The sequence below is a fragment of the Hetaerina americana genome, unplaced genomic scaffold (assembly GCF_022747635.1).
Source record: "Hetaerina americana unplaced genomic scaffold, ioHetAmer1.1.p SCAF_31, whole genome shotgun sequence".
Lineage (NCBI taxonomy): Eukaryota > Metazoa > Arthropoda > Insecta > Odonata > Calopterygidae > Hetaerina > Hetaerina americana.
In genome coordinates this window covers 3,599,169-3,625,901 of record NW_027286886.1, presented here as the reverse complement: position 1 = coordinate 3,625,901, position 26,733 = coordinate 3,599,169, and the positions used below count along the sequence as shown (strand labels likewise).

Below are 26,733 nucleotides of genomic sequence, written 5' to 3'. Positions count from 1 at the left end.
AAGGGTGTTTACTTCAATCATATTAAAATATAAATTATGAGCAGAAAATTCCTTTGTGTCATTGAACATTGAATTTTAATAAACATATCACTGCTTTGTCACCCACAAATGCACCTTGGTCATAAAAAATTCCTTTGGCTGAAGCATTCAAATTGTTTGATATCTTTAGTGGATATTTCAAGGTTGCAAGTATTATTCATTGATTTATTGAAAAAATCTTGGGCTTTCCAAAACATATTTAATTCACTTTTTTCAATTTTGCTCAAACTTCATCTACCTGTGCAATTTGCAAAAGACCATGATGGATGAAGTACTTAGTTGAGCAATGGCTTTCCTGAATCCTGAGTAACAATTTTCATGATTTTTTTTCATTTGAATAGTAGGTCTCTATAGATATTTATTAAGCAAAATGAACCCTCATCAATGCTGTGTCATACAGTACAAGTTACATATTTCTTATGGTAGAGTTACGGATAATTATATTACATAATTAATGCACTTATCCCTCCTCATGGACTACAATGTTGACAGAGTGGAAGGGCTCGTGCATTGTGATGACCCCTAGAGCTGTGTTCATGGGAAGGATGATATTTGGTCCTCGAAGAGTCACCAGTGCCAGATAGGTGAAAGGGTCGGAGTCTGACAGGAGGTAGTCCATACGACCTCTGTCATACAGTGAGGTAGCAATAAATGTATGCATCCCCATGTGTGGGGTGGCTATTTGCGTGATGGCAACATTAAAAACATTATTGAGTGATGGAGCAAGAGAGGAGACTGTATGGGGAAATCCAAAGGAGCTAGGAAAAAAGGATATGGTGAGTTTTGATTTGCAATTGTGTGTTAAAGACTGCCATGTAGGGTAGAAATACTAGGGAAACAAGGAAGGGGCAGGAAAGGAAAAGGCATGCTGGGTACTTTGAAGGGAAGAAGGAAGTGTGCAGAAGTAAAGTTTTCATTGCTGCATCTGATGTCAGGATTTACTTTGCTAGGAGAGGTAAATTCCATAGACTGTGCCAAAACTAACTTAACTAGTAGAAACCCAATAATAAAAATGCACTTTCTAAGCCTCCTAGCTTGTATAGTAGGAGAAGTGACAATATAGATATTAATAAAAAACTGTAATTATATGAATTATATTGAATTTAGTACAAACAAAAGCCTGAAGTGTAAATTGCCACATATAAGTCCGCACAATTGATGTATTCCAACTGGTATATTTGATTTCCAGCCCTCAGATTTAATAATACAATGTGATGATGACCTAAGGCCTGCTAATAAGGAAAGTGGACTTTGAGAATATAGTACAAGGAATATAGTATTTAAATATAATGCAATAGTGCAATAAAATGAATAGTATCGATTTATTTTTATTAATGGTTTCAAATATAGCCAGGAAAAAATTAATTCCACGCCCAATGACAATATCAGAAAGCTTGAAAGAGTTTTCCACTCTGAAAGTCTCTAATCAGTAAATAACTAATACTCTAGTAAATTCATAATTAGAAGAAGTACTTGTAAGCTGTGCTACATTTAATTTTTTTTTAATTCGCTGACCGTTAAATCTATTCAAATTCTTTAAAGTTCTACAGATATCAACACACTAATCATTACAAACTTAGTGACTTTGGTGCACCAGGCTGTTAAAAAAACCCAGAGAGTCTTGGGGAAACAAACCATGTTCCACAATTGTTGACGGATATGTTAAAAATAGTTCCCAAATATTGATTTGTTTTAAGTTGTCAAAACAATGTCCTACTCTTGGTACTTGAACAAACATGTATACATTTGGTTCATTATAATTTGCACCTTCACAAATCTTATCAGTTGCTCAGGCCATTCAGTCGTAATTCTTACTAGGCCTTGGCCTGCAATTAGATTTCCCATGTCCTTATCTAATGAAATTTTCACAACAGCCACCTCCAAGGGAGGAATGAGGAGGCAAGGAGGAACATGAGTGAACACCTTTGAATTAGCTGGCATACAATCACATTATACTCAGGGAGACAAATACTTCAAATTCCCATAGTCTCCTGTAGTGTGTTCTTATATTTTTTGGTTTCCCTCTTTCTCTCATTTTCATCATATAGGTACTTATAAAACTACTCAATTATCATTCAGAACTGAGGATGTTTTTCAGTTGAGTTGGTACAAAGGTTTGGGGTTAAAAATGTAATTCACAAAACTTTTTTCCTTCCTTAGTATTATTTTTCAAAACATACATATAAAACGGTTCTTCAAGAGCATCTCCACTTATCAATACAATGATCATAGGTCTTCTAGAGAATTTCATGATAGATGTACTCACAAGACATCATGATAATATATTATTATACTTGAAGGAAATTTTTTGCAAAACATGATGTACATAAAACAATGAGCTCCTGAGGATAAGTATTGCATGTCAAATTGAGTTCAATTTGAAGAACGTACAGTCTACAGCTCAATTTTATGTACACTTTTACAACACAAAAAAACATTAAAACAATGTCAATGGTTGTGTTATGGTTGAAGTGGGTAGGCAAACATGTTGTTGGTAGATGAACCTTAAGAATGACAGGCTGCAGAGAGATGTCTGAGGGAATATGATATTTTCAAAAAATTAGTCTGTGACATGTTCAACAATGGAACTTTCATGTGATTTTGAGGTCCAAACATTGCCTGCCCACACCTTGGTCAGCATGAGGAATTGCTCCATCAGGTCCTGTCACACCACTGCCTCCATCACTACAAAAAAGCCAAAAAAAAGAGCTTACAACACCATCACTGAGTGAACTGATGCTAAACAATGAATCCAAACAGTTACAGCAAATCACATAGAATGTTCGGTTCTCTACACGAAATTCAAAAAAGAAATCAAAATCACTTTTTCTATGCTTTGCACATTTATAGAGAGTTTTAAGGAGAAATCAATTAAAAAATTGTTCAAGCTGGAAGCTGTTATGAAAAGTAAAATTTAGTAGGTACTAATTAACATTTACTCTGCATACATAGTCTTTGTGACCGATAACCACAGCCCAATACCATAAAGAAAATTTTTAATTTAACTTTGAAATAAACCGACAGAAATAATAAGAAGCAAAACAGAAAAATATCACATTACACCTGCCTCATTTTTTAATCCATTCCATCAGAAAACTTATTTTAATAAACAATTACACTGATTTTTGTTCCTTGTATACACTGAAGAACTCACATGGCCATGTATTAACTTTCAACAAGTTTTCATAGTTATTTACAGGCCAGTAAAATTCAAACTTGAACTTTTAAACTGTCCTCATTTTTTAAAAGAACACACTATGAAAAATCTTTCAACAATGAGCATCTTGTAAATGAAATGAGGGGAATGGGCTGAAACTGCATTAAAATCCATTAAAATTGGTATTATTTAGACTCTTCTGGAAATGATTTGAAGAAAATGTTCCAAAAAGGTAATTACCATAACGTCTACAGTAATCATATCTCATCTTATATTTTAACAAACTCTACCCACAACATGGTACCAATAAGTACCCTTTTTGTAAAATAAATAAAGTTTTGGAATGTACTCTCCTCTTGATAAATGCCTGTTGGGCTCTCTGAATTATAATTATCTGGCATTCAACTTTCTGAGAAAGAGGCCCCAGAGTAGAATTCCAGTGTGAACACCCATAAAACTGCCCTACAGGGTGCTCCACATGTTAAAATTGCAATATCATATGGATCAATTATCATTTCACAGTAACTTAATTGCTTGAGATAACATTTATTCGCCAAAAATACAAATCTACTGGATGCTCAGTGAATAATAAAACGGAGCGCAAGAGTACATTGGTTCTAAAACAAACATACAACCAAAGAGACTAAACATTTCAAACTATTAATCAAAGCAACCAAAATCAGGATAGTCATTGAAAAACTGAATTGTTCCAAATTGTGAATCAAATGGAAATTTCATAAATCCAAGATTAATGAATTTAAGAATTGACATTATGAGACACAAATATTATACAAAAATGAGATATGCGTAGAGATACTTTAGTTATGCAAATGTTGAGAAATTATAATATATAGCATTATAAAAGCTGTTTTTCACACTTTGTTTGACCCAACATTTATGCAACAGGTCATTAACCCCCAGCTACCCACCCCCTAATGAATCCCCTTGCGAGACTACTTCCAAAGGGTTTGATAATGAATATGAAAAACTTTACACACTTTTCATCTGTTGATATTCTTTGAATTCCATTACTCTGTATTTTTTCACAACTTTGGTTATGATTCGCAAAATTTTAATATGAAATAAGTAAAGGTCTCATTGAGAATGCTTAAGTACATGCTGTAAAATGGCATAAACAAATTTAAAACACACAATCTTTATTCTCTTGATATAGAGAAACTTCTTTCACTGGTAAAATTATGACGATGATGGAGGGAAAGAATCAAGCAAAGCCAATAATTAGTCTTGCAGAGAAATAATACCTTTAAAATACCCCACACTTATTAGGAAAAAAATATATGAGTATGGTATTATTTATATCCCTTTCTGTATTTAACAGCTCCCTTTTTTATTCCTTATCTGTGATTTATTAATAATCTTATTATTTTTTCCTCATAGCTGAGATATAAAACCCCTTTCATGAGCACTCCTGTGCAGGTTATGAAGGTGGCATGAAGGGGTAGTTCAAGACTTTTTGGTCACTTTATTCATGTCTCTCAATGATTCTGACTGACTGACATTCCTTGAAATGCCTCCAGCAGGTGATTCTACAAAGATATTATACTGACTAAGTTATGGACACAGTTATACTGACAAAGTGCAATGCATTTGAAGTTCTATACAAAGCAATAAATATGGTTATGAGATCAGCTCTTATTGGTGATTACAGTGTGACTGAGCATGCTGAATTGTAACGAAGCATCAGTATCAGCAGTCAACAGACACACTATGCACGAAGGCTCAATAAATCGATACAAGTAATTTCCCCCCCTCTATTTTGTGATTATATAAGCTACCTGGGCTTCTTTGGAAAAGTAAGACAAAGGGATAGGCTAACTGAAAAAAATAGGTTAGGCTTACTGACAAGTCATGGCTGGGTTACATAATATTCCTTTCTCATCCCAACTGAATAATATCTATGATCTTGATGCAGACAAACAGTTTTTCATTAAGTTTCATTATCACACAATGTCTACTCCATTTTTGCACTATAACTGGTCAGGGTAATACCAATTCATACCTTCCAATTAAATGTAATTCAAAATAATTTATATCACTGCAGATTTTAATAATACTAGTCCATAGATTCTCATGAAGAAGTGAAATAGGAGTGTCTTGCATACCTGCACAAACCTCAACATATTAACTTCTTTAAAAGGTAAATGAGTGATAATATAAAGATTTTGTCTGCTCTTACACAACAGATAGCTGGGTACATTTGGGGATGTTGATAAATTTAATTGAGACAGGGTTGGAACAAGCATAGAAGACTCATTCAAACAATGTGAGGCTTTAAGTAATTCAAAATTGCTTGCATGAGAATCTATCACTTTTCATTGAGATCGAAAGAATCAATAATTTGAGACATTTTCTTTGTGCTTATCTTCAATATTTCTCCCATAATATTGCTCTCACAATTAAAAACTAAAAAAAACTATGAATGACTTAGCAGAAAGTAGGAACATCACAATTCAGCTATCATAATCACCACTTCACAAATAAATCACCCTAAAATTTGAAATCATTGAGGACAAAATTAAAGTCTACCCCAGGGCCTCCATTGTCAATTCAACGGCCAGGTAGGCTTTCCGCACAAATGAGTGACTCTGCACAGAGACTGTGCTATTATTTCAGCATGAAAGAGGAAACTACATGTTTCACACAAACTGGATCCATATTACAGATAGTACAGGAATAATTAATTCACAACCAAAAAGACTGTGAATATAAAATTTCATTATAGAGAAATGCATTTGACTACCACACACTAAAAATTAAAGGTACAACTTAAAGTCATTATATTAATTACAAGGTTTAGAAGACTCTGTGATAAAATATTTCACTCATTGGATTAATTGTGAAAAATGCACCATTAAAAGACCAATCAATCTTTTGAAGGAATTAATCAAGAATATGTACATAAAAATAATTAAAAATTAAATGTAATGAGAGCAACCAAAAAACATAATAACAGCTCAGTGATATTTCAGTTAGTTTTTGTGTTCAGCCATTACATGAGGGAAATGGAATTTCAAGGGCAGTTGTATTTATACTTGATTCATAATGAACGAGTGGAATTGGACTACATATTCTGAATTACAACTTACATGCAACTCCTTTATTGAATTTCTCTAGGCACCAGAAATTCTGAGAAATGTCACCAAAGCTGAAAGCATTATATAGAAATTTAAGTGTATAACATTTCAAAATCAAGTCTCAGAAATGATCAATAAAATGATAAAATATTACATAAAAATAAGAAAATAAAAGGCATGGGCATATCATGTAATGGCAAGAAACATTTACTGGGGAATTTGTAAATGAAACAGGACTTTCAATGAGACTTTCAATGCACTATTTGAATCATAGCGTTATTCTATTTTTAAATATACTTCTAAGAGAAGAGCATATGAATAATACATTACTAGATATATCACTGGACATACTAATCATTCATTGATGCAAGAGCCAATATTTGGATAAATGGTTGAAAAGAGCATCATATCCTCACATCATGCCATTGGTCTAGTGCTGTGTTGGTTAAGAAGGCCATTCCTTGAACATCATTCCATCTATCCAGAAAGAGGCTGGAATGAAGTTCCTTAACTCTGTCAAGGGATCAAAGTGAAAACTAAGTTTTGATAGATATGAATCTTTCCTCTAAGCCACTTAAAAAGCTACAGAAAAAATTTACTCATGGGGATTTCTCCCTCTACCGAAAAAATGATTTCTCCTTTCAAAAAGCACTCAACCCAAGCAATAAAATACATGGGTAACTGATTCACATGAAAGCCTCCCCAAAAGGCGATGGATTAAACATTTTTAAAATTTTTCCCAATGAAAAAGGAAGCAAATTGCGATTAACACTCTTAATGATACATATTGAAAGTGATGACAGATTCACCAATCCAGTACAATAAAAATTCAAACCTTTCTTATTACATGCAATCTGCCATTGTACTACTTTAAACAGCCAACTGCTGTGAATACATAGTAGCACATAGTGGACACCTTTCTCTGATAGATACCAATTTTATTCTGTTCTTTCAAAATATCAAATCAAAACAAAAGGAAAGTTAGGTAGATGAATTTAGGCAGTTAAAACATAGGTTAGGTAGAAAGCCAAAGATTTAGTTGCCAAAGAAAAAAGTTCTAAAAAAATTCAAAATTTTGAGGGAATTTGAAGTGACCATCACAAAATAATCCATTTTGAGGCTGACAGATTATTAAGCATTAATTTTAAATAGAGATACACAGGTAGCAGACGGATATGAAAAATGTCTGAATACCAGGAATCAATGGCAGAGTTTCCTTGTATATGCAAAATCAATTTAAAGTATCCAAGTAACCTTCAGCTAAAGGCCACATTTCATGTCTTCTACATCATTTTCAGAGCTATAATTAATTACATATTTTGCAGCACACTTCCTATTAATGGGATCACATGTGCCAAAAACTAGAGTCATTTCATATCATACACACTGTTCTAGACAAACCAGTGGATTACAGCACATGCATCCACACCTGAGGATGGTTTTGAACCCACAAACTTCAGGCTAACAACCTCAATCACTGACACAATTACTAGCTCAGCAAAATATTTAGTGAAGGGAACTTAACTGCTGATTTAGTTTTAAAATTTGAATGGACTCAGTGAAAAATGTGGTAGAGGTTTAAATCTTAAGCTGCCTACCAATAGATGGGACCTAATTACAAGAAAATTACTGCATATTATACCCTTTTCTTTTTGTGTTTGGTTTAAGTTTATTTGATTTTAAGTACCAAAAATTCTGATGAATTTATCATATGATGTTTGGAGTCAATATATTATACTTCGCACAAGAGTATGACCCTCTGTCGATTTATGACTCTTTTTGTGGCCATGATTCCATAACTACTACAAGAAACTATTAATAGAAAAAATAGATTGACTATGCATCTGAAAATAACAAAAATATATAACTTACGTTATCAAGTTCAAAGGTTCAAACATAGGTTCTAGCACCAACATCTGTATTCTTCGAAAAACTTCAAAATCTTACGAGCAAATGTAAAATCTCAAAATGAAAATTTGATATCCCTAGTATATTTTAAGTAATTCTACCGACATGACACTAGTTTAATATTTATTCCTCTACCCTCTCCCCAATTTTCAATTTTTAGAGGGGGAAATTAAGACGCAGTGAGGATAAAGCTACTTCACATGAGAATATTTAACATTTTAATATACATAAAAGTATATGATTCCTTAAATTTCGATACAAAAATCTTAGGTAAACCCTTCTGGAACATAAGCCGTAAATTCATGATATTAATAATATAAACATTGCACAGTTGGGAACATCAAACAAATGAGGCAGTACAGAGATCTCTTACCAAAAGAAGTGATTAATTGAAAAGAATTGAAACAGAAGCCCATTTTAAAATCAGAATCAGATGTGTTATATGTACCTGCAAGTATAATTTATTGGTTAACAAAATAATTCAATATAATTCCTAAAAAAAATAAAAATAAGAGCAATGGCATCACAAAGACAACCTACAATTTCACTCTATTAAGAGTTACACGTTATAAACTCACATTTAGTTGTTAATATTATGTATATATATTTCTATAAATATATATAGTATTCCCCTTAAAGTAATTGCAACATATGCAATAATTCCAATGAAAATGCTTTTCTCAGGTAGTTCATCACTTTGTGGGCATTCTCATCTTCATAATTATTTAAGCACATTCTTCTTTGATGGGCAATTTACTTCAATGCCCAATACATTGAGCTTCATCCTTTGTTTTAATCATGTTCTCAGCTTTCTCTGTAGACTGGTTTCCAACTGCCATGACATTTCATGGTTCCTTCATCAGAGGACAAGTTTTTCACCTGTCCACCCATGCTGGCAGTTTTTTTCTCAAGATTTTAGTAAAAAAGATGAAAAAGAGTAAAACGAGCAAAAAAGAGTGCGAAAAATAGTAAGCGAAATGCAAAAGACATTTCAAAGAAGAAAAAGAGAAACTTTCAACATCTACAAAGAGATCAAATTGGGAAGCATGCTGATAAAAATGTACACCGTATGAAAAAGAGTTGTGAGTATTTACCTGAGTGAGCCACCATGCCCGCTGATAACTCCCTAATTATTCTTCACTTCCCTGACTTAGAACCCTCACTAGGTAACAAGCTAGCATTCAATTCTTTTCATTCTTTCAGAATACCATACATGAAAGGAAAATGACTACTCTTGTTGGTGATAAGATGTATGTATCATACATTTAATCAACAATTAATTAGCTAAACTTTTTGGAGATGTGAAATGATACATTAAAACCTGACTTCAAGCAGAAAGGTTGATTTCACATGATGTGAAGGTACTCAACGCATGCACTATTCACTTCTTAGGTTAGAGCACATACATGGCAACAAAGAAACAAAATTAATAATTATTATTTTGGCAAATGAATAGGCCAGCACAGGGAAACACACTACAGATTGAAACAGACAAACACAAACACACACAAAGGAGGACTAGAACTCTTTTTAACTACTAAATACAATTAAAAGTTCAATTTTAATGTATGTACATTACTGTGGTAAAAATGGGATTGAATACAAATATGATGCTGCACAAAGGTTAGATGGACTCCAAAAAATAAGAAATATGAACAAATGAATTAGCTCACTTCATACTTTCTGTCCTCAGAGATGGGAAAGTTAAATGAAACTAAATATTGGGGTACATGAAGTTTTCTGAATGGCATGATTGCTTAAAAATTTAGCATGAAATCATTAGAAAAGTACACACTTGATAAATTTAATTGTAAAAAATACATCAATTGAACTCAAAATGGAGAAGAAAGTAAAAAAATGGTGAATCATTCCATTCATAATACCCATATTAAGCTAGCACTGAGAGTCCCTGTGTCTAATCCACTCAGTAGCCATGAAATTTAAGCCCACTTTTTCAAATAAACTGACATTTATTAACATAAATTGAGTGAGCTTAGCACAAACACTATGGCGCTGATTAACATTTTAACATCAAATCCCTTCAATTTATCTCCTTAAAATTCTATTTGATTTGGACTGGAAAAAAAATCAAATGGCTCAGTCAGGTTCTGGATATCATCTGCATATCAGTCACTTCACTGAAGAGCATTTGTGCTAACTCAATGGTGAGTTTTCATTTTAAGTAACTCGTATTTGTTCCAGTAGGCCAGCTTGATTGCTACATAGTTTCTCTGCCCCACCAATATATGGATTCAACTAACTTTATAATCAGAAATTAGTGAAAGCTTTACTCCGCAGAGAAAATAAATTGAGTTAATATAGAGTTTTTAAGTAAAATTTCAAAAGGAAAATATCCACAATCACTCATGCTTCATGCCAAAAAATACAGCTGATCCAAAATTCATCTCAAATTCACATCAATGATAATACTTTCAGACACAAATGTTTGGATATGAACTCTCTGTTCTTACTATAGACTTACCTGGTTGATACAACGAGACAATCCACATCATTTCAATACTTTTTGCTCTTACCTTGTTTAAAGATTCGTCCAACCCTTTCCAAATAAATCATACACAGACTAAAGGTTGACCAAAACATGTAAAAATGATGAATTAAATCAAAATTGTAGTCTCTTGAGATAGAAAATATGCTCCTCGAGTAACTTCATTTCAAAACGGTGTTATTAGGATTACAGAATTCCAAACTTTAAAACTTCACAAAAGAAGGAAAATCAACATGAAGATCAGATTCACATCTCATTAAAATAAGATTTTGATTGAGAAGTCCTCTATAATGGGGGATTTCAGTTAACTCCAAATGTTGCACATGACGTAACAAGGGACGCCTCCAACGTGGAGTTTGAATCTCACAGAGTAACACAAAAACTCTCAGAATTAAGCACACTATGATGTGTGCGCAAGAAAATTGTAAACTGAATTCTGCTAGATAAATGATGAACCTTGAAAAACCATGTTTAGTGTCTATTATTTCATGTGCCAATTGAAACCACAAGAAGAGATGATAATGCAATTTAAAATTTGCAAAAAATGTCTCGAAACACTAGCAAAAATTAGTGACCACTCTAAAAAACTAATGAGAATGATCAAACAAATGGATGTATTTTTTAAAAGCAGCAGGCATATTCTTTTAAAAGGTCTACACCTTATACCCATAGTTCTGGGCATAGTATATGTTGTCAATGACAATAACCTAATCTCTAGTGTCATGTGAGGTTCACATCTAAAAAAACTTTTCAAGGTGAGCATTGTTTATTATTTTTAACAGCAGTGTCAGATTCTATTTTTTTTAGCAGCAAATAGAAATGATGTCTAATAAAAATACAAAATTTTATGGTTATTTGTAGGCTGAGTTGACAAATAACCAGTACAGAAAAATGATAACTGAATAATGATTTCATCAAGAGCACTTGACAACTAACTAAATTATTAAGTTAGGTGAATAGGAAATAAATTTTTAATGATAGAATTTACAGATACTTGATTTGGATCATATTCTGATGTATGATGAGTCTATGGCTCAGCCCTCTATGCCTCTGAAACATGGTAAAAATTCTTGGTGCAAGTTCACGAGTTAAAAATGTTTATTTGATACTTCTGAAATTATTAGATGTAGAACTAGTCCAGCTATTTACAAGCTAAGGCTGGGGTTATAAATTTTCTCTCTATTATCTTCAACTTAGGGCTTACTTACTTACATGTCCTCAAAAATCAATTGTCATTACTGCCTATTATCTTGAGGCTGAATGTGAAATGTCTACATTATTAACACCTCTCCTTCAGTATTTATGCACAAGGAATCTCAATCCAATCTTGTATAGAATACAGTTAATATGGCAGAATTAACACATGGGAAGTGGTTTTGTGTGTGTGTGCAGGGTTATTTATTACTTATCCACCCTAACCAGGAAAGTTATCTACAAGAGACGACCCCAGAATTAAAGTAAATCGTTGGAAGAAGCGCATTTAAACAGAAACTAAAAAAGTACTGATTGAAAAATTACAAGAAAAATGAATGAAAAATGAGAGCTGATGTTCTATTATTTTGAGTTTTAATATACTGGCATTACATTGTTTCAAACTCCATGGTGAGAGACAAAGCAAAGGGAAAATAATGCTTATTTTGTGTGTTATTTTTTAATACTACCCTGTAACTACAGAATCGCTGGATTTGCATTCACATTGTCTGTATTTCTTTGCCAAACCTGTGGGAACAATATATCTAAATCTGAAGTGGAAAAGTATATTACTATTATAATTACAGCTCATACAGTTATATGTTGTAAGAGTGGTGAGCTTATAATAGGCAGACTGGTAGCAATATTATAATGCTTAGTTTCAACCTTTGGACTAAAGAAAGTGTTCAGTTAACCAAACTTTTGGGTCATAATCTCAAAACAGAAATGTAGTGGAATGCATCCGTGTGCCTTTGCCCATCCCTTCCACAGCACAATCAAAACTGGGGGATTTTCTTGGTAGCAGGACTTACCTCTACAAGAGGTACAAACAAAATTTAAATGACCCCACAAAGAGTTCCAACTATCTAAAAAGGCAATAGTTGGAACGGTTTCTATGGCTTCTTAGGAATTTTCGAGTAATTATAAGAATGTATTAACTTAATTTGCTTGCACATGCAAAGCACATATGGAAATTCAAATTGGATGTGAATGTATTCTGAAGATCTTTTTAACATTGTGCTAATTGATCTTAAGGTTTTCATTTAGCTACCTGATATCAGTCTATTATGCGACAAGCTCTATGCATTAAACTTGCGGAAAGTAAGACCTTATTCCAAATAACTGCATTAAAATGTATTCCTTATATTTGCAATTTCATAGAAAACAATAACTTCCTTTAAAGTTTATCTAGGAAACATTGCAAAATATTTGGTAATTTATTGTATAGCTACATCTTTACTCGATAGAACTGTAAAATATATTATAGTGTATATTATGATTACACTAGCAATGAATGAGCCTCCCTGAATTGAAATCCTTTGTTTGCATCTCTTCTAAACCAACACTCTGATTAGAAAAGACACAGGTTGTCATAATTCTCTCATTGTAGTAAGAAGCATTAATGCTTCTTGCCATATCGAGAAAATTATCAAAAGCCATATCTTCTGTTACAATCTGTAAATAATATTTCTCAAAGATAGTAGGCAATGTACAAGCCTTCCAAGTGAGTTATAAATGTAAAGTACAACACTTTGTATCATATTCTGTGTAGACAAAATAAGAAAATTTAATAATTGTCCAAAATAAGACTGCATGTGCAAGCAACCAGTAGTCCTTGTAAAGTGATTTTTAGCTTTGATACTTGGGTAAAAATGAGTATGCAGAGAACATCATTTAACTACTTAAACCACAAAGAATCCTCATTCATATCTCTACGCTGGAAATTTCATGACGAGTTTTAAACTGAGACTCTAACTGACCTTGTTGATTTCTGTATTAATGTCTTAGAGTTTAGAGCAGTCGACCACCAAAATCCAAATAGCCCGAGGCTTCACTAAATGAATCATTTGGACATGTAGTGAGACAATTGCTTGTGTGTATTGAAGGAGTGATTGAAAGAGCATCTCTCGCCGTTGTTTACATTATTTGCTAATAATAAAATCATATATATTTGCCTAAGTCACAATTGGTCTACATGAAGCAGCTATGTTAAAACATGAATCCAAACAGCAAAAAATAAAAATGTTGAAATGGAAAAGTGCTTACTGTGCTGAGAGGTGGGGTGGAGTGGGTGATGGGGTGGGGTCATATTTCCGGGGTCGCCCTCGTGACAGATGTCGTCGCTTGACAAACTCTGCATCATCCACCATCCAGAAGGAGCCAAAGTCGTCTTCATAGCGCACAAAACACTTGTGCAGTGACAGATTGGTGCGGATCGCGTTCTGTACACATAGACCACCAAGAAAGAGAGGAGAGTAAAAAGACAGTTTAAGAAATAAGGTATAAAACAAACTTTTCCACTTCTAGCTGCCTGCTGAGCAAGACATTTTTTTCTTTTGAATTACCTTTAATCACCTCCCGCACATCTTGGTTGAATTTTCCCATTGCGACCATTGTGCAATTGCAATCACTCCCTCGTCCATCCACACAAATGTACACACGCACACACAAATGCACCAGCACCACCACACACGCATTCAAACAATCGCAGAGAAATGGAGAAAAGCAATGAAATGTAAAAACATGTAGAAGAGAGAAAAGGAGATAAAAATTGAGAATGAGGAAAAATTCAAACCAAAATGTTTGTTTGAAGGAGCTATTGGAGTTATAGACCATACCCAGTGGTGCACCGTTGGGGTCGTCGTTTGTAAAATTCCAGTTCATCCACAGTCCAAACTGCGCCTTTCACGTTCTCCACCCTCATGAAACATTTGTGTAGAGATAGGTTGTGTCGCACTGCATTCTATACAAAATAATACACATACAAGTAAGCACCGCAAAATAAAAATTACAAATAGCTAAAAATATATTTGGTAGTTTTAACAGTTGAAATTTGATAGCAAAAATATGGTACACATTCCCAAATAAGCATAGCAAGAAAAACTGGCAGAGTTAAAAGCTCTTCACATGCATCTGAACAAAATTATGAATCCTAGAGTTGGAATATCATTTAGGACACTAATGTTTACCTAATGACTGCAACAATCTTATTTTAGATTAAAATATTTTAGAAAAAAATTGTATCAGATGGATCAACCCAAAATGAAAATAGAATTAATGATTACAATATGTCTAGAGAAAAAATACAGAAATTCCTCATTTATGCAGTTTGTGAGTGATAAAAATTGTGATCCTAAAATACATATTTCAAGATAAATGACTGAAGAATAAACAGGCAGTAATGCTGGATTTACAAAATGACAACTGCGGGAAAAAAAAAATAAGAGCCACTATCTTTAGCAATATTTCCACAAAATAAGCATTTTAATTGACCTGTGAAAGTTACACCTACAAATAAATTGAAAATACCACAAATTAAAATCTATGTTTCAGGTTTCTAACAATAGAGATTTTTTGCGAGAGCTAGTTAAAGATTCAACAATCAAATCCCTTATAGTATGATGCTCTTTAAAATATAAACCATTACAATGGGTGATGATACAGAATAATTCCTTCAGTCAAAAAGCAGCAGCAAAATATTAAAATTAACTTGGAAAGCAAACTTCATACTAAACAGACACATTTTAAATGATAATTTAAGCATTCATGCAACAATTATAGGCAAGAGATATCTGCAACATTTACAGCCCAAACAAATGTTAATAACTTGCAATGTAATTACATTGAATGAAAAATAGGTACTGACACAAATTTCAATACCTAATTATGATTGGATTATGGCAAAAATTATTTTTGAACCTCTTTGTTCATATAACTGCAAAAGAGTAATCAATAAAACAGAAGCATTTAAATTTCTTTAAAAGGTTGAAAATATTGGCTATATCATAAATGAGTAGGTACACAAGAAATAAAGCATCAGCAAACAATGCCTAAATAATTCAAATATGGGTATGACATACATCTACATACAGACCCATTGAATAGGGCTACTGGAAAATAGCAATACTTTTAAGCAAAAAAGAGCCAACATGAATCACTAAAGCTATTAGTGCAACAATTAAATTATTAGGTACATAAGAAAAGTGCAAGTATCCAGTTACCAGTGGTTATAAGACAAATGAAACAGCAGTTATATTAATCATCAGTGGCATTCAAAATTTGATCAAATAGTTTCCTCAATCAAATATGTTGGCCTTAAGGTGGACTGAAAGTGATGACACATTTTTACTATTTCACCTATTAGAACCTAAGGATACTTTATGAGCCATACCATAAGAGTCACAGACAGAATGTGCTCTACACACATATTCCAGGGAACAATATAAATGAATGCAATGGAGTAGGGCACAAATTCAAGGAACTTCATGATGTACCTCCCTATATGCCTACCAATCTCCTCCCACCACATCTATGTGTCAGTACATACTCATCAACTACCTGTATTCTGTACCTGGAGATGTCAATTGCTTGATGAAACTAGCCATATGAATTAAAAATTTGGAAATTAACAGAGTTTTGCTTTGGCTACGTTCAACATAATAAATACTGACTCATAATTTGGACAGCTAATACACGCTCTTTTTAGTTGTGTTTAGGTTTAAATTTGCTCCGACATCTGATGTCATGTTACAATGTATCATAAACTGTTGGGAAAAAATCCATATCACCACACCACAACATTCACACCCTAGATTCAAGCTGATTTTAAATATCTTGAGAATTATCAATATTCCACTTTTCTATTTTCATTGGAATTTGTAACTTTTTGGAAACATGGTAATCACCCATGGAATGAACATTATTATTTACAGCAAAATTCCTATACATTATTGAGTATAACTGTCATGAATGTAATAGACTAAGTAAATTCTTCTCATTTACCACAACTTAAACTTAAATGATAATTCATTATTTTCTAGCTTCATTGGTGACACTATATCTCATTCTCATGATCTTGATAAATAGGATTTCATTTATGTACCAAGCCATTGATAGGATAACATGGATTGTTACTGCCATAACTACTGGAAAACAACCACTGACATAAGAAACAGCAGTTTATTGACAAAATAGGAGGCGATCATTTTAATTGGACAAATATAAGATGCATGTACCCACTATCTAGGAGACTACTCAAGGTGTGATATTCAAAAAAGAAAATATATAGGTGCTAGCATATTGCTGGTTCAGTGTAGGGTTCTTTTCCACAGTGCTAGTGAAAGATAGATTGAGTCAGATGATAAGAAGTCCACTGGATACTGATTCATACCTCTGGTTAGGTAACCATAGCCTGTCTCCTTTCCTGAGTATGTGCACATGTGGAGATGGCATTTTTATAAAAACTGTGCAAGAAAAATGAATAGCTAAATTTTCAAGGCAATGGGATTATACATACAGATTATGGTTATAATGCCCAAAGATGAGACAGTTATTTTTTTTCAAACCTGGATAATTTGAAATCATGTAGCATGGTCTCTTGAATTTTGGATAAATGAGACTGCACTTCAAACATATTAGAGAAATTCTGAATAAATAGCATGACACATAGCTAATTCCCCTTTGTTGTAATAAATAAATAAATATTCAAGCAATAAGCTTCTCCACATTAGTATTTGCAACTAATAACCCATGAAAAATATTTACAATTTAAGAAGATTTGCAACGAAAACTAATGTAATTCAACGGTCACATATTCTGGAAAAAAATTATCCCCTTCAACACTATGCTGGCTAAGCTGAAGTGGTCCTGTTAGTTTCTAGAAATACCTAACATTCCAAATTTACATTCACACTTAACATGTATTTCATCCGTAGGAACAGCATTGGGTTTTCGAATCCCAGAGGGCTATATTACTTTTACACCATAAACAATCCATCACATAAAAAATCCATGTGGCGATAATGACCTAGCTGGGGTACAGCCCATACCCAAAGTACTCTGCTTGAATCACCAACAATGAATAGTTCATTTGTTGTAAAAAAAAATCAAGTAACTAGAAAAATTTAGCTACTAATATACATATAGCCTGAGTTATAAACATCTCAAAATATGGCCATCACTATTAACGCTATATTGATTGTTTTTTTACAATTCAAATTATTAATGCTTGAAGAAAAATATTACATCGGGAGCCAATGATAAGACTAATAAACTGCTGGCCATTTATTTCCTTTTATCCTGATAACATTATAAGATGCATTCTTACTACTAAGATTATTAAGCCATTAAAAATCAAAAAAATTCCAAATTGTAGAAATCTATGAATTAAAAATATATGTTTATTGAAGAAATAAGTATACTGGGTATTTTTTACATATAGTAGAACTACATTTTTCTATCCAGAGTTATCTACAAAATTATCAAATGCAGCTGTTTATAAATGGCTTTTGCATGCAGGTGAAATAATTACATAGAAATAGGCAAATAGGTAGGTACCTACTGTAGCAAAATGAAAATAAAACATACCATAGCAACACCATATATCCGTTATATAAAAATCATTATCTTAAAACTGAAACAAGTATCTAATAAAATAATGCAGACAGCAAGTGAACGGGTTAGCAACAACAAAAAAAGGTAAATAGTAAGATGTATGGAATTTTTCTTCATTATTATCCAATCCTGGAATAAATTTAAGCATGGTTGCACAGCAAAATTTGAGATCATCCGAGAACATAAAATCATATTCATAAGGCACAGTGAATTATAGCCCCTTGATTCCTTACTCATTTATATATATATATATATATATATATATATATATATATATATATATATATATATATATATATATATATATATATATATATATATATATATATATATATATATATATATATATATATATATATATATATATATATATATATGTGTGTATATATATATATATATATATATATATATATATTATGAATGCTTCTCATGTAAGACAATTTCATATAATTTCAGATTTTACCATTGTACCCCTAACTTTTTTCCATTCTGCCAATTCCATGGTGGATTTATAAATGTTAGCTAAAGCAAACTAATGCATCTCAGATGCACTACGGCACAGTCAGCAACTGATCTAATATAATGGTTATGAGCCTCCTCACTCTTTATTGATCTCATGGGTAATTGTGAGAAGTCAATATAATCACAATACATTCTTTGTAAACTATTGAAAATATCTGCCAATTTACGATCATTTGAAATATAATTTTCAATATACTATTTTCCACACTTGGGAACCAAATGATTTCAATCCATGTCTTTTCATCTCCGACTAAATATATAAAACAGTCTGTATAATATCATAAATATCTTCTAAAGCAGTATATCCAAATCCCTAATTCTAAGAATGCGATATTATTTTGCCTGATATGAAGGGTTTGAGTAAGTCGCCAGCATTAGCCCTGTACATACACGTTCTCAAGGTATACACTACTAAGTGCTTCAACTAATGTTTTGCATTTGATAACATTGGAGAATGGTTCTTGAATCAAATAATAAGAAAAGCATCTGATCCATAAGAAGGCCTGAAAAATCTTAAGGGCAAGATCATGGATGTTCTTATGACAGGCATCTGTGAAAGGTCAGCATCTAAGTCTAATGACGTGTGAGTCACAGAGTTAAATAAATCAAATGTACAAAGATGACTTCATGTTATTCTGTCGAGGCATGAATATCAGAAAGATCAGCATCACACTCACATGTTGATAAATGAGTAAATATATATATATATATATATATATATAAACTGAGATCTGGAGAACACAGCAGAAAATCAACAAAATTATTCGAAAAACGCTGAAATATCTCAAATTTAACACCACTCCAGAGCAGGCTACTATCTTCTATTGGATTAGAAAATTTCACCTTTTTAATGGACACCAAAGCAAAAAATAGCACCTAAGATCTTACATTGTTCAACCATGCAAACTTAAGCCCACCCTAATCACCATTGAAATTGTCTCACATGAGTGGCATTATTTTGTAAGTTAGTAAGACAAGTTCATCAGGCAAGATGAATCAGTTCAGTTCACCCAATTGATGGTGCTCGATTTAGTTTAACCCAGGCTCAATAGATTTAGAAATATGTTCAAAGTTCATTGCTAAACTGTAGTCTGGTAGCCGACATATACTTGAATTTCCTAATATCATAAGTTTTTTAAAACCTCATAAAAAACTCACAAAACTCCTTGAAATTGGAAGGCATAAAGAAGTGTTGTCACATATCAGCAAAATATTTCTTCCAGTAATCTGATGCATACTTTGGCATTTTTGCAACCAGCCTTTTATAATTGGCAGGTACCTTAAACTGACCATTGTGCAGAATTTAGGCAAAAATCTACCATGAGTCATATATTGATAATGAGTTAATTGTTACACCCTACTGCTGAAATAGATTTTTGATACACCCCTTGTTGCTAGTCTTTACTGTACGGCAGCTGATCCATGAATGAAAATACTCCCATGAAAAAACTAAATTCTTATCAATCCTCTGGCTTTCAATGAATATTAATATTAAATGGACCCCAAGCTTGGCCTGGCGGCAATCCAATCCATTTCATTATTAGCTCATACATGAAGCATGTTATAGAAGGATGCAAACAAGAAAGTTATATGAATTGTGAAGAATGCTAATATACATATTTACCAGTTTACTGAACTGCACTTACTTGTATGGCAACTAGGAACACAATATTAAGAATTATAAGAAGTATACTCTGACATCTTTTATGGTTTTTCAAAAAGGTTGAGAAGTTGTAAATAAATTTGGCAGAATGAAAGCATAATTTGGGGTGTAGGATTATTTCTGAAATACATCAGAGTTTTCTTCAAAAATGGACTGAACTACATTAGGTTTACACTGTTTTACGGTAATATGTACAGTGTAATTAAGATGCAAAGGATTATAACAATGAGAAACTTCAGTTTCTATTTCAATTTACCTACATTTTTAATTTACTCAGACTACAATTCACCATGTTAACTGTTATGAAGACTATTTAAATGGCTTGACAAATATTAACCCCTTAATAGAGTGATAAACAGGAACCAATCAAATATAAAGGTGTTACAGGGTTTGTTTCTCATTATTACAGCACCCAATAACATCTTTGCCAAGGTTCAAGGGGCTAAATTGAAGATACAGACACAAAAAGTCATAAGATAAAATAAAAGCTCATCAATAAGATGAGAACAGAATGTTTGAAACTGATAAAATCTTCAGCCTAAAATCTTTAAAGAAAAATTCAGTGGTTCAGCTTCATAAGTAAACTTATTCACTATGTGATCCTAGAAATATTAATACAAATTCTCCAGAGATTTTATCTCATCAATCCAAATTGAAAAAATTAGATATGCACCAATATGTTTCTATCATTTCCTATAGGTGGAATATAAACCAAATTCAATCACACCCAAAATTTAGAGAAGTTACTTATGTCACCAAAAAAGTGAAATCTTCCAACAAGTCTGTTCACTCCAATTAAAAAATCTTGATAAATGCTAAATGCATTTAAACACTAATAAATTATTTAAAAACTTTTACCACGCTCTTCCATTCAAAAGATACAAATATCGGATCATTAAATCATGTCATAATGAGTAATGATAGGCTCTGAAAAGTTTTTTAGTTGGAGAAACCAAAACTAATTGATATGAACAACACTACCATAACAGCAATGCTCATTCTAAGTCAAAATAATATGGTCAAGCATTACAAAACTGGGCAAAATAAAATTGAAACTACATAAGGTGGAACAAAAATGCATTAATTACTAAATGAGCTCACATAGCCCTTTCACTTGTGAAGTCACCATACCTTCCATGTGGCTGCATTTCGCCGAAAATAACAAAAGGTGTTTTGGAACCAGTTGTAGATTTCATTTAATGTAAGTTGCTTGTCCGGTGATTCGATTATAGCCTGTAAGGAGAGATTATGAAAATCAACACATTTTTTATTGGTAAAGATTCCAAAATATACGAACAGATAATGCAAATTAGAAACTAAAAGAGTACATCCCACCAAAATAGACTGACCTGTCGAATTAACGATGCATATGTAAAAGGCGGCCTTACATCAGCATTCTTATAAAATTCTCTATTTCTTTGGATTTCTGTAAAAAATTGTCCTCTTCAGCTAACGGTAAATGAAACCTAACTACTTCCACATCTGGAGACTAGAGCCCATAAATTCTGTCTCACACACTTTAAGGGATTAATGATCATAAGAAAAATATCTTTTCATAAGTATGAGAGAGGCTAATTAATACTTACACATTACACTGAACCACAACAAATATAATATTGTGTAATGTGAATTTAAATATTGAATTGTGCACAATAATGAAAAAAGTAATAAAATGTTACCTTGCTGGACGTCAAGACCTGCTCTTTCTAGCATGTATGGAAGTCCTGTGAAGAAATTTTTCATCAATTTAAATTTTTGAAAAGCTTTATTAACTACAACAGATACATCCTAAAAATATAAACCTTGAGTCTGGCAAACAACCATGTTCAATAATTTGGATCACAAAGCAGTAAGTATTTTCCATACTTGTTTAACTTCAAAATTAATATGAAAGACAAGTCATAAATCGTTTATCAGTTTTGCTAATGTAAATCAACTTAAGATTTAAAATTTTACTCAATTTTTCTTGGATAGAACTAATACAATGTAACACCTATTCTAGCATAACGGAGTATGCCTTGTTCAAATGCCATCAGATGCATTTATATGCTCAGTTTCAACAGGCATATGACTCATCCATGTCTGAGTGTCAATTTGTAATTGTTATATTACGGAGTATTTTGCTACTATTTGTCACAGTAAAATATCTATTCAAATTAAAATTTGATCACAATATATAAAGGCATTTTAAGGAAGTGAACTTGGGATGAGTATGAAACATAAATTCATATTCTCATGATTTTCATCTGAACTACAACAAGGGAACACATACAGGGTCCATACAATAAGTATCGGGACTGGCTCCAAAAATCAAAATTTACGGCAGTTATCATTACAATTACTTATTAAACTTTAAAATTCATTCCTCTATCATCGATACACTTAGCTCCGCACGTCTACCACTTGTCAGAAGTGCGCTGGAAGTCGGTTTCCAGAATACTGTTGAGAGCCTTTGTCATCACTTGCTTGAACCGCCTCGATGGAGTCGAACTGATATCCTTTGAGCTCCTTTTGAGCTATCCTTTGAGGTAATAACATTGTCGAGAAAATCTTCATCTTCCTAGATGCAGTCCAAAATTTCTTGCAAAATTTCCACTCGCAACAGTTTTTGTCCCTCGCTCAAGACTTTCAGCACCAGCTTTGCACACACTTTCTTCATCGCAAGATCCTCTGTTACAATGGTGTGACTGTTTCTGACTGAAAGGCTGGTCTCCTCACTGATAAGGGCAGTGGTTAAATGCCCGTCAGAGTCCACAACTTTTTCACTTTGGCCACTTGAGCATCGATTCGAGTGGTCATTGGGCTTTTGATGCAGTGCTCGTCTACGACAAGCTCCCGGCCTTCCTTTAACATTTTGCACCACTCATAAACTCTTGTGCGGCTTAAGGCATCATCCCCATAAGCCTGTTCAATGAGTTCAAGGCTCTCCGATGCAGATTTCCCGAGTTTGATGCAAAACTTCACTGCGTAGCATTGCTCAATGGTGCGCTCCATGCTGGCACGACGGCACCACAAACAATCACATTTGACAAAAATCCACCTCCAGTCTCAACGCATGCCCGGAGGTGACTGAACTTAAGTGCGACGGAGTGGTGGGGGACCCCTCTACTGAGCTGACCAGTCGGGCCCCCATCCACTGCTTCGTTGAGGCTACAACGAACCAGTCACGATACTTATTGTACAGACCCTGTACTGTGACCAATCTTTCAGTTAATGTGTCCTTCATTCACCAATTATATAAGGATATTGCATTCAAGTTTTTCTTTTAAAAACAATGATCATGGATAAAAAATTTACCCATGAATAGTATAGGATGAATGAAGACTGAAGCAAATTTGACTTGCAATAGGGGACAGTAGAATTTGGTATGGTATTTTTTTGCACAATGTAAGCCAAGAGAAACCAGTTGTTTATTAACTTTGTGGTATATTTTTCCTGGTATGGTATTTGGCATGGTATTTTGTCGCACAATGTCAGCCAAGAGAAACCAGTTGTTTATTAACTTTGTGGTATATTTTTCCTTTACAAATAATGAATTGTAAGGCTGAAATAATTGGTTAAGAGACTGTTCAGATAAAGGAAATTGATAAGTAGAGTAGGGGACGAAAGAAAAGGAGAATTACCGGCATAAATGTTTCTCATTGCCTTTCTTAAAGCAGAAAAAGTGAGTGGAGAATATGCTGAAAGGTCGTGGTAGGCCAATGACTTTGATAAATGAGATAAGGTTGGGTAAGCAGGGTAGAGGAAGGAAGAGAGTAGGCTTTGAAGTCAGCATAAAGGCAGGTAGAATTCATGTAGAACTGACAGAGGAAATAATGAAGAATGAAAAAGAGGAAGTAGTCAGTTATCCCTTCATTCTGTCCAATAATGCTATCCTTTTCCTACCCTTCCTTGCTTGCCTAACATCCTCCCCTCTATCACAATCTTTAACATCCCATTGCCAATCAAAACTCTCTGCATCCACCTTTCAAGCCAATCTTTTTATCTTCTACTTCTTTCTTGGTTTTCCTTCCTGTCCATTTTACATTTTCCATTCTTCTCCACGCCCAAACCTAAAAAACCTCCATACCAAAGTTTTCACTAGTATTTCCTTGACATCCTTACTCAAGCCTTTCCTCAACATAATGGCTGTCATCAATTCCCACCTCTTAGATATAATAATACATATTTTTTTCATCCCAATTGTTGAGGGCTTCACATGAGAGGAGAGAGAAGTGTTTAGATGTGCGATGCCAACACCAAGTACCATAGTTTTTACATGATAATGCAACAAAAGCCCATAAGTTCCATTGAAATATCACTGCAGGGAACAAAAATAGCTTTTACAGTTGATCACAATGATTGCCATTGGAAGTTTGAATGAATGCATTACATTGGGACAGATGTGATGTTAAATTTGGGGAAGGATGAACATTTGTGATAAAGTAATATTTAGGAGAATGGGATGGCCAAAAAGACCAAAATATGGATGAAATAATATACTAGTAAATGTGTTTGCCTAAAAGCACATAGAGTGATCAAAATAGAAAACAAGTTTTAATATAGATAAACCAAACTGTAATTAACTATGGTCATTCATACTGACCTCCAGCCAGACAAAGTGCTGACTTTTCACTTATTCTCCTTCTGATTGGGCCTGTCATTGCAATGGAAGGAGGGTGCAAGTCAGGTGACCTTACGGCCGAGACAATGGCCATTGATAAGGGTCCCATTTGTCCCACACCACCTTTGACTATGTTTTGTGTTTGATGATTAAGGAGAGCTGATTGAAGTCCTATATCTGGTAATGCTGGCTTCTGAAAATAATATCCAAATTAACAAGGCAGAATTACAATATAAAAATCACCATGAGTATATGATAAAGAATCATTTAGCACAATGCATGTTACTTTTACTCCTTCTTAGGTAGGAGTTCCTGTCATATCTAACAGGAGAAACAAACTAAATAGTATGCATCTCTGAGACAAAAGTATATATTGAAATACAGTAGGCTGACCTGATTATTTTAGCAGAAGTTTTAAGGCCCACTCTAATAACTACCTGGACATATTTTCCATGTTTCAAGATTCAGTAATAATTCTAAGAGGACAAAAATATTTAATGTACTAATGGGAAATATAAGCTTAATATTTATACTAAATTCTAGTTTTTTACAATGGTGAAATTTCAGTTTTAATTTGAACTACTCAGTAATAATAGTTCAGGATTCCTCAATTCAAAGAAATGGCCATGCCTGAAAAATAAAAGGCATAAAGAAAGCAAATTTCTTAAAATTCCCACATAACCTGTCAGCGGGCTTCCATTCAGACCCAATTGTCAACCTTTTGCTTATACCGGGCATGTTACTAACCAGACTAACCCAGTTTGCGTGACTTTAATACGAGGGTCATCCGGAAAGTAGTACCCGTTCGTGAAATAAAGACACAAAAGTAAATATTAACAAACATAAAAAATTTTATTTGAAAGAGGATACTTTAAACTACTTCTCAACATAATCTCCAAGCAAATTAAGGCATTTGTCATAACGTGTGACAAGTTTCTGTATTCCTGCTGCATAGTCCTTCGCCGCCAGCTCATTGAGATACGCGAGGGACCCATCTTGCACAAATTTTTGCATAATGCAGATGGTGTTTAACAATTTCATGAACAATTGTTCGAGAAACATTGGGAAAATGCTCACAGATGTCATCAATTGTGACGCGCCGATCGTTCCTCACGAATTCGTCAACTGAGCTCACCAGTTGGTCTGTAATGACAGACGGTCTCTCCGAACGCTCATCGTCGTGTGTGTTCCCCCTCCCCATGTTGAAGTTGCGACACCACCGCCGAACAGACGACTCGTCCATTACATTGTCTCCATACACCTCCTTTAATTGGCGATGAATATCACATGGGCGAACGTTTCTTGCATTGAGGAATTTAATCACTGCCCTCACTTCACAACTGGCGGCGTTCTCAATTTTTTTAAACATTGTAAACAATCACAGAAACAACACAGGCAATGCTAGCGTCACGCAACTTGGCTCAGAGAAGGCAGACAAGCCACTGAAGCTATCTGACCTCGTCCAGCGGCTACTCGCGTCGTCAGCACTTCATGCGGCACGAACGGGTACTACTTTCCGGATGACCCTCGTATAACCATAAACACAATTACCAACCCAAAAGTCAGTTTGATAGGTGATGTTAGAGTTCACCCAATAATAAGTCCAAAGGCAAGTGAAATTCATGCATCAGGGTGGGAGGACTTGTTCCTTTTCCT

The 26,733-nt window shown here is 33.6% G+C and overlaps 1 protein-coding gene across 3 annotated transcripts in view; it reads right to left on the bottom strand.

The window, feature by feature from the left end:
• Nucleotides 1-2,195: 2,195 nt before the first annotated feature.
• The window catches only part of FoxP (forkhead box P), a 63,111-nt gene continuing 38,573 nt past the window's right edge, over nucleotides 2,196-26,733 (bottom strand). For 2 of the 3 annotated variants that reach the window (XR_011701579.1, XR_011701580.1), the window contains 8 exons: nucleotides 25,060-25,270; nucleotides 22,154-22,198; nucleotides 21,824-21,900; nucleotides 21,606-21,707; nucleotides 14,515-14,639; nucleotides 13,943-14,118; nucleotides 6,643-6,804; nucleotides 2,196-2,724 (listed from right to left, as the gene is read on the bottom strand). Coding sequence is in view for 1 of the 3 variants with exons in the window: in XM_071589026.1 (XP_071445127.1) it covers nucleotides 2,722-2,724; nucleotides 6,708-6,804; nucleotides 13,943-14,118; nucleotides 21,606-21,707; nucleotides 21,824-21,900; nucleotides 22,154-22,198; nucleotides 25,060-25,270 (711 nt within the window). In the remaining 2 variants the exon portion in view is untranslated. The remainder of the gene's footprint in view (nucleotides 2,725-6,642; nucleotides 6,805-13,942; nucleotides 14,119-14,514; nucleotides 14,640-21,605; nucleotides 21,708-21,823; nucleotides 21,901-22,153; nucleotides 22,199-25,059; nucleotides 25,271-26,733) is intronic. The other variant, XM_071589026.1, reaches the window with a different exon arrangement.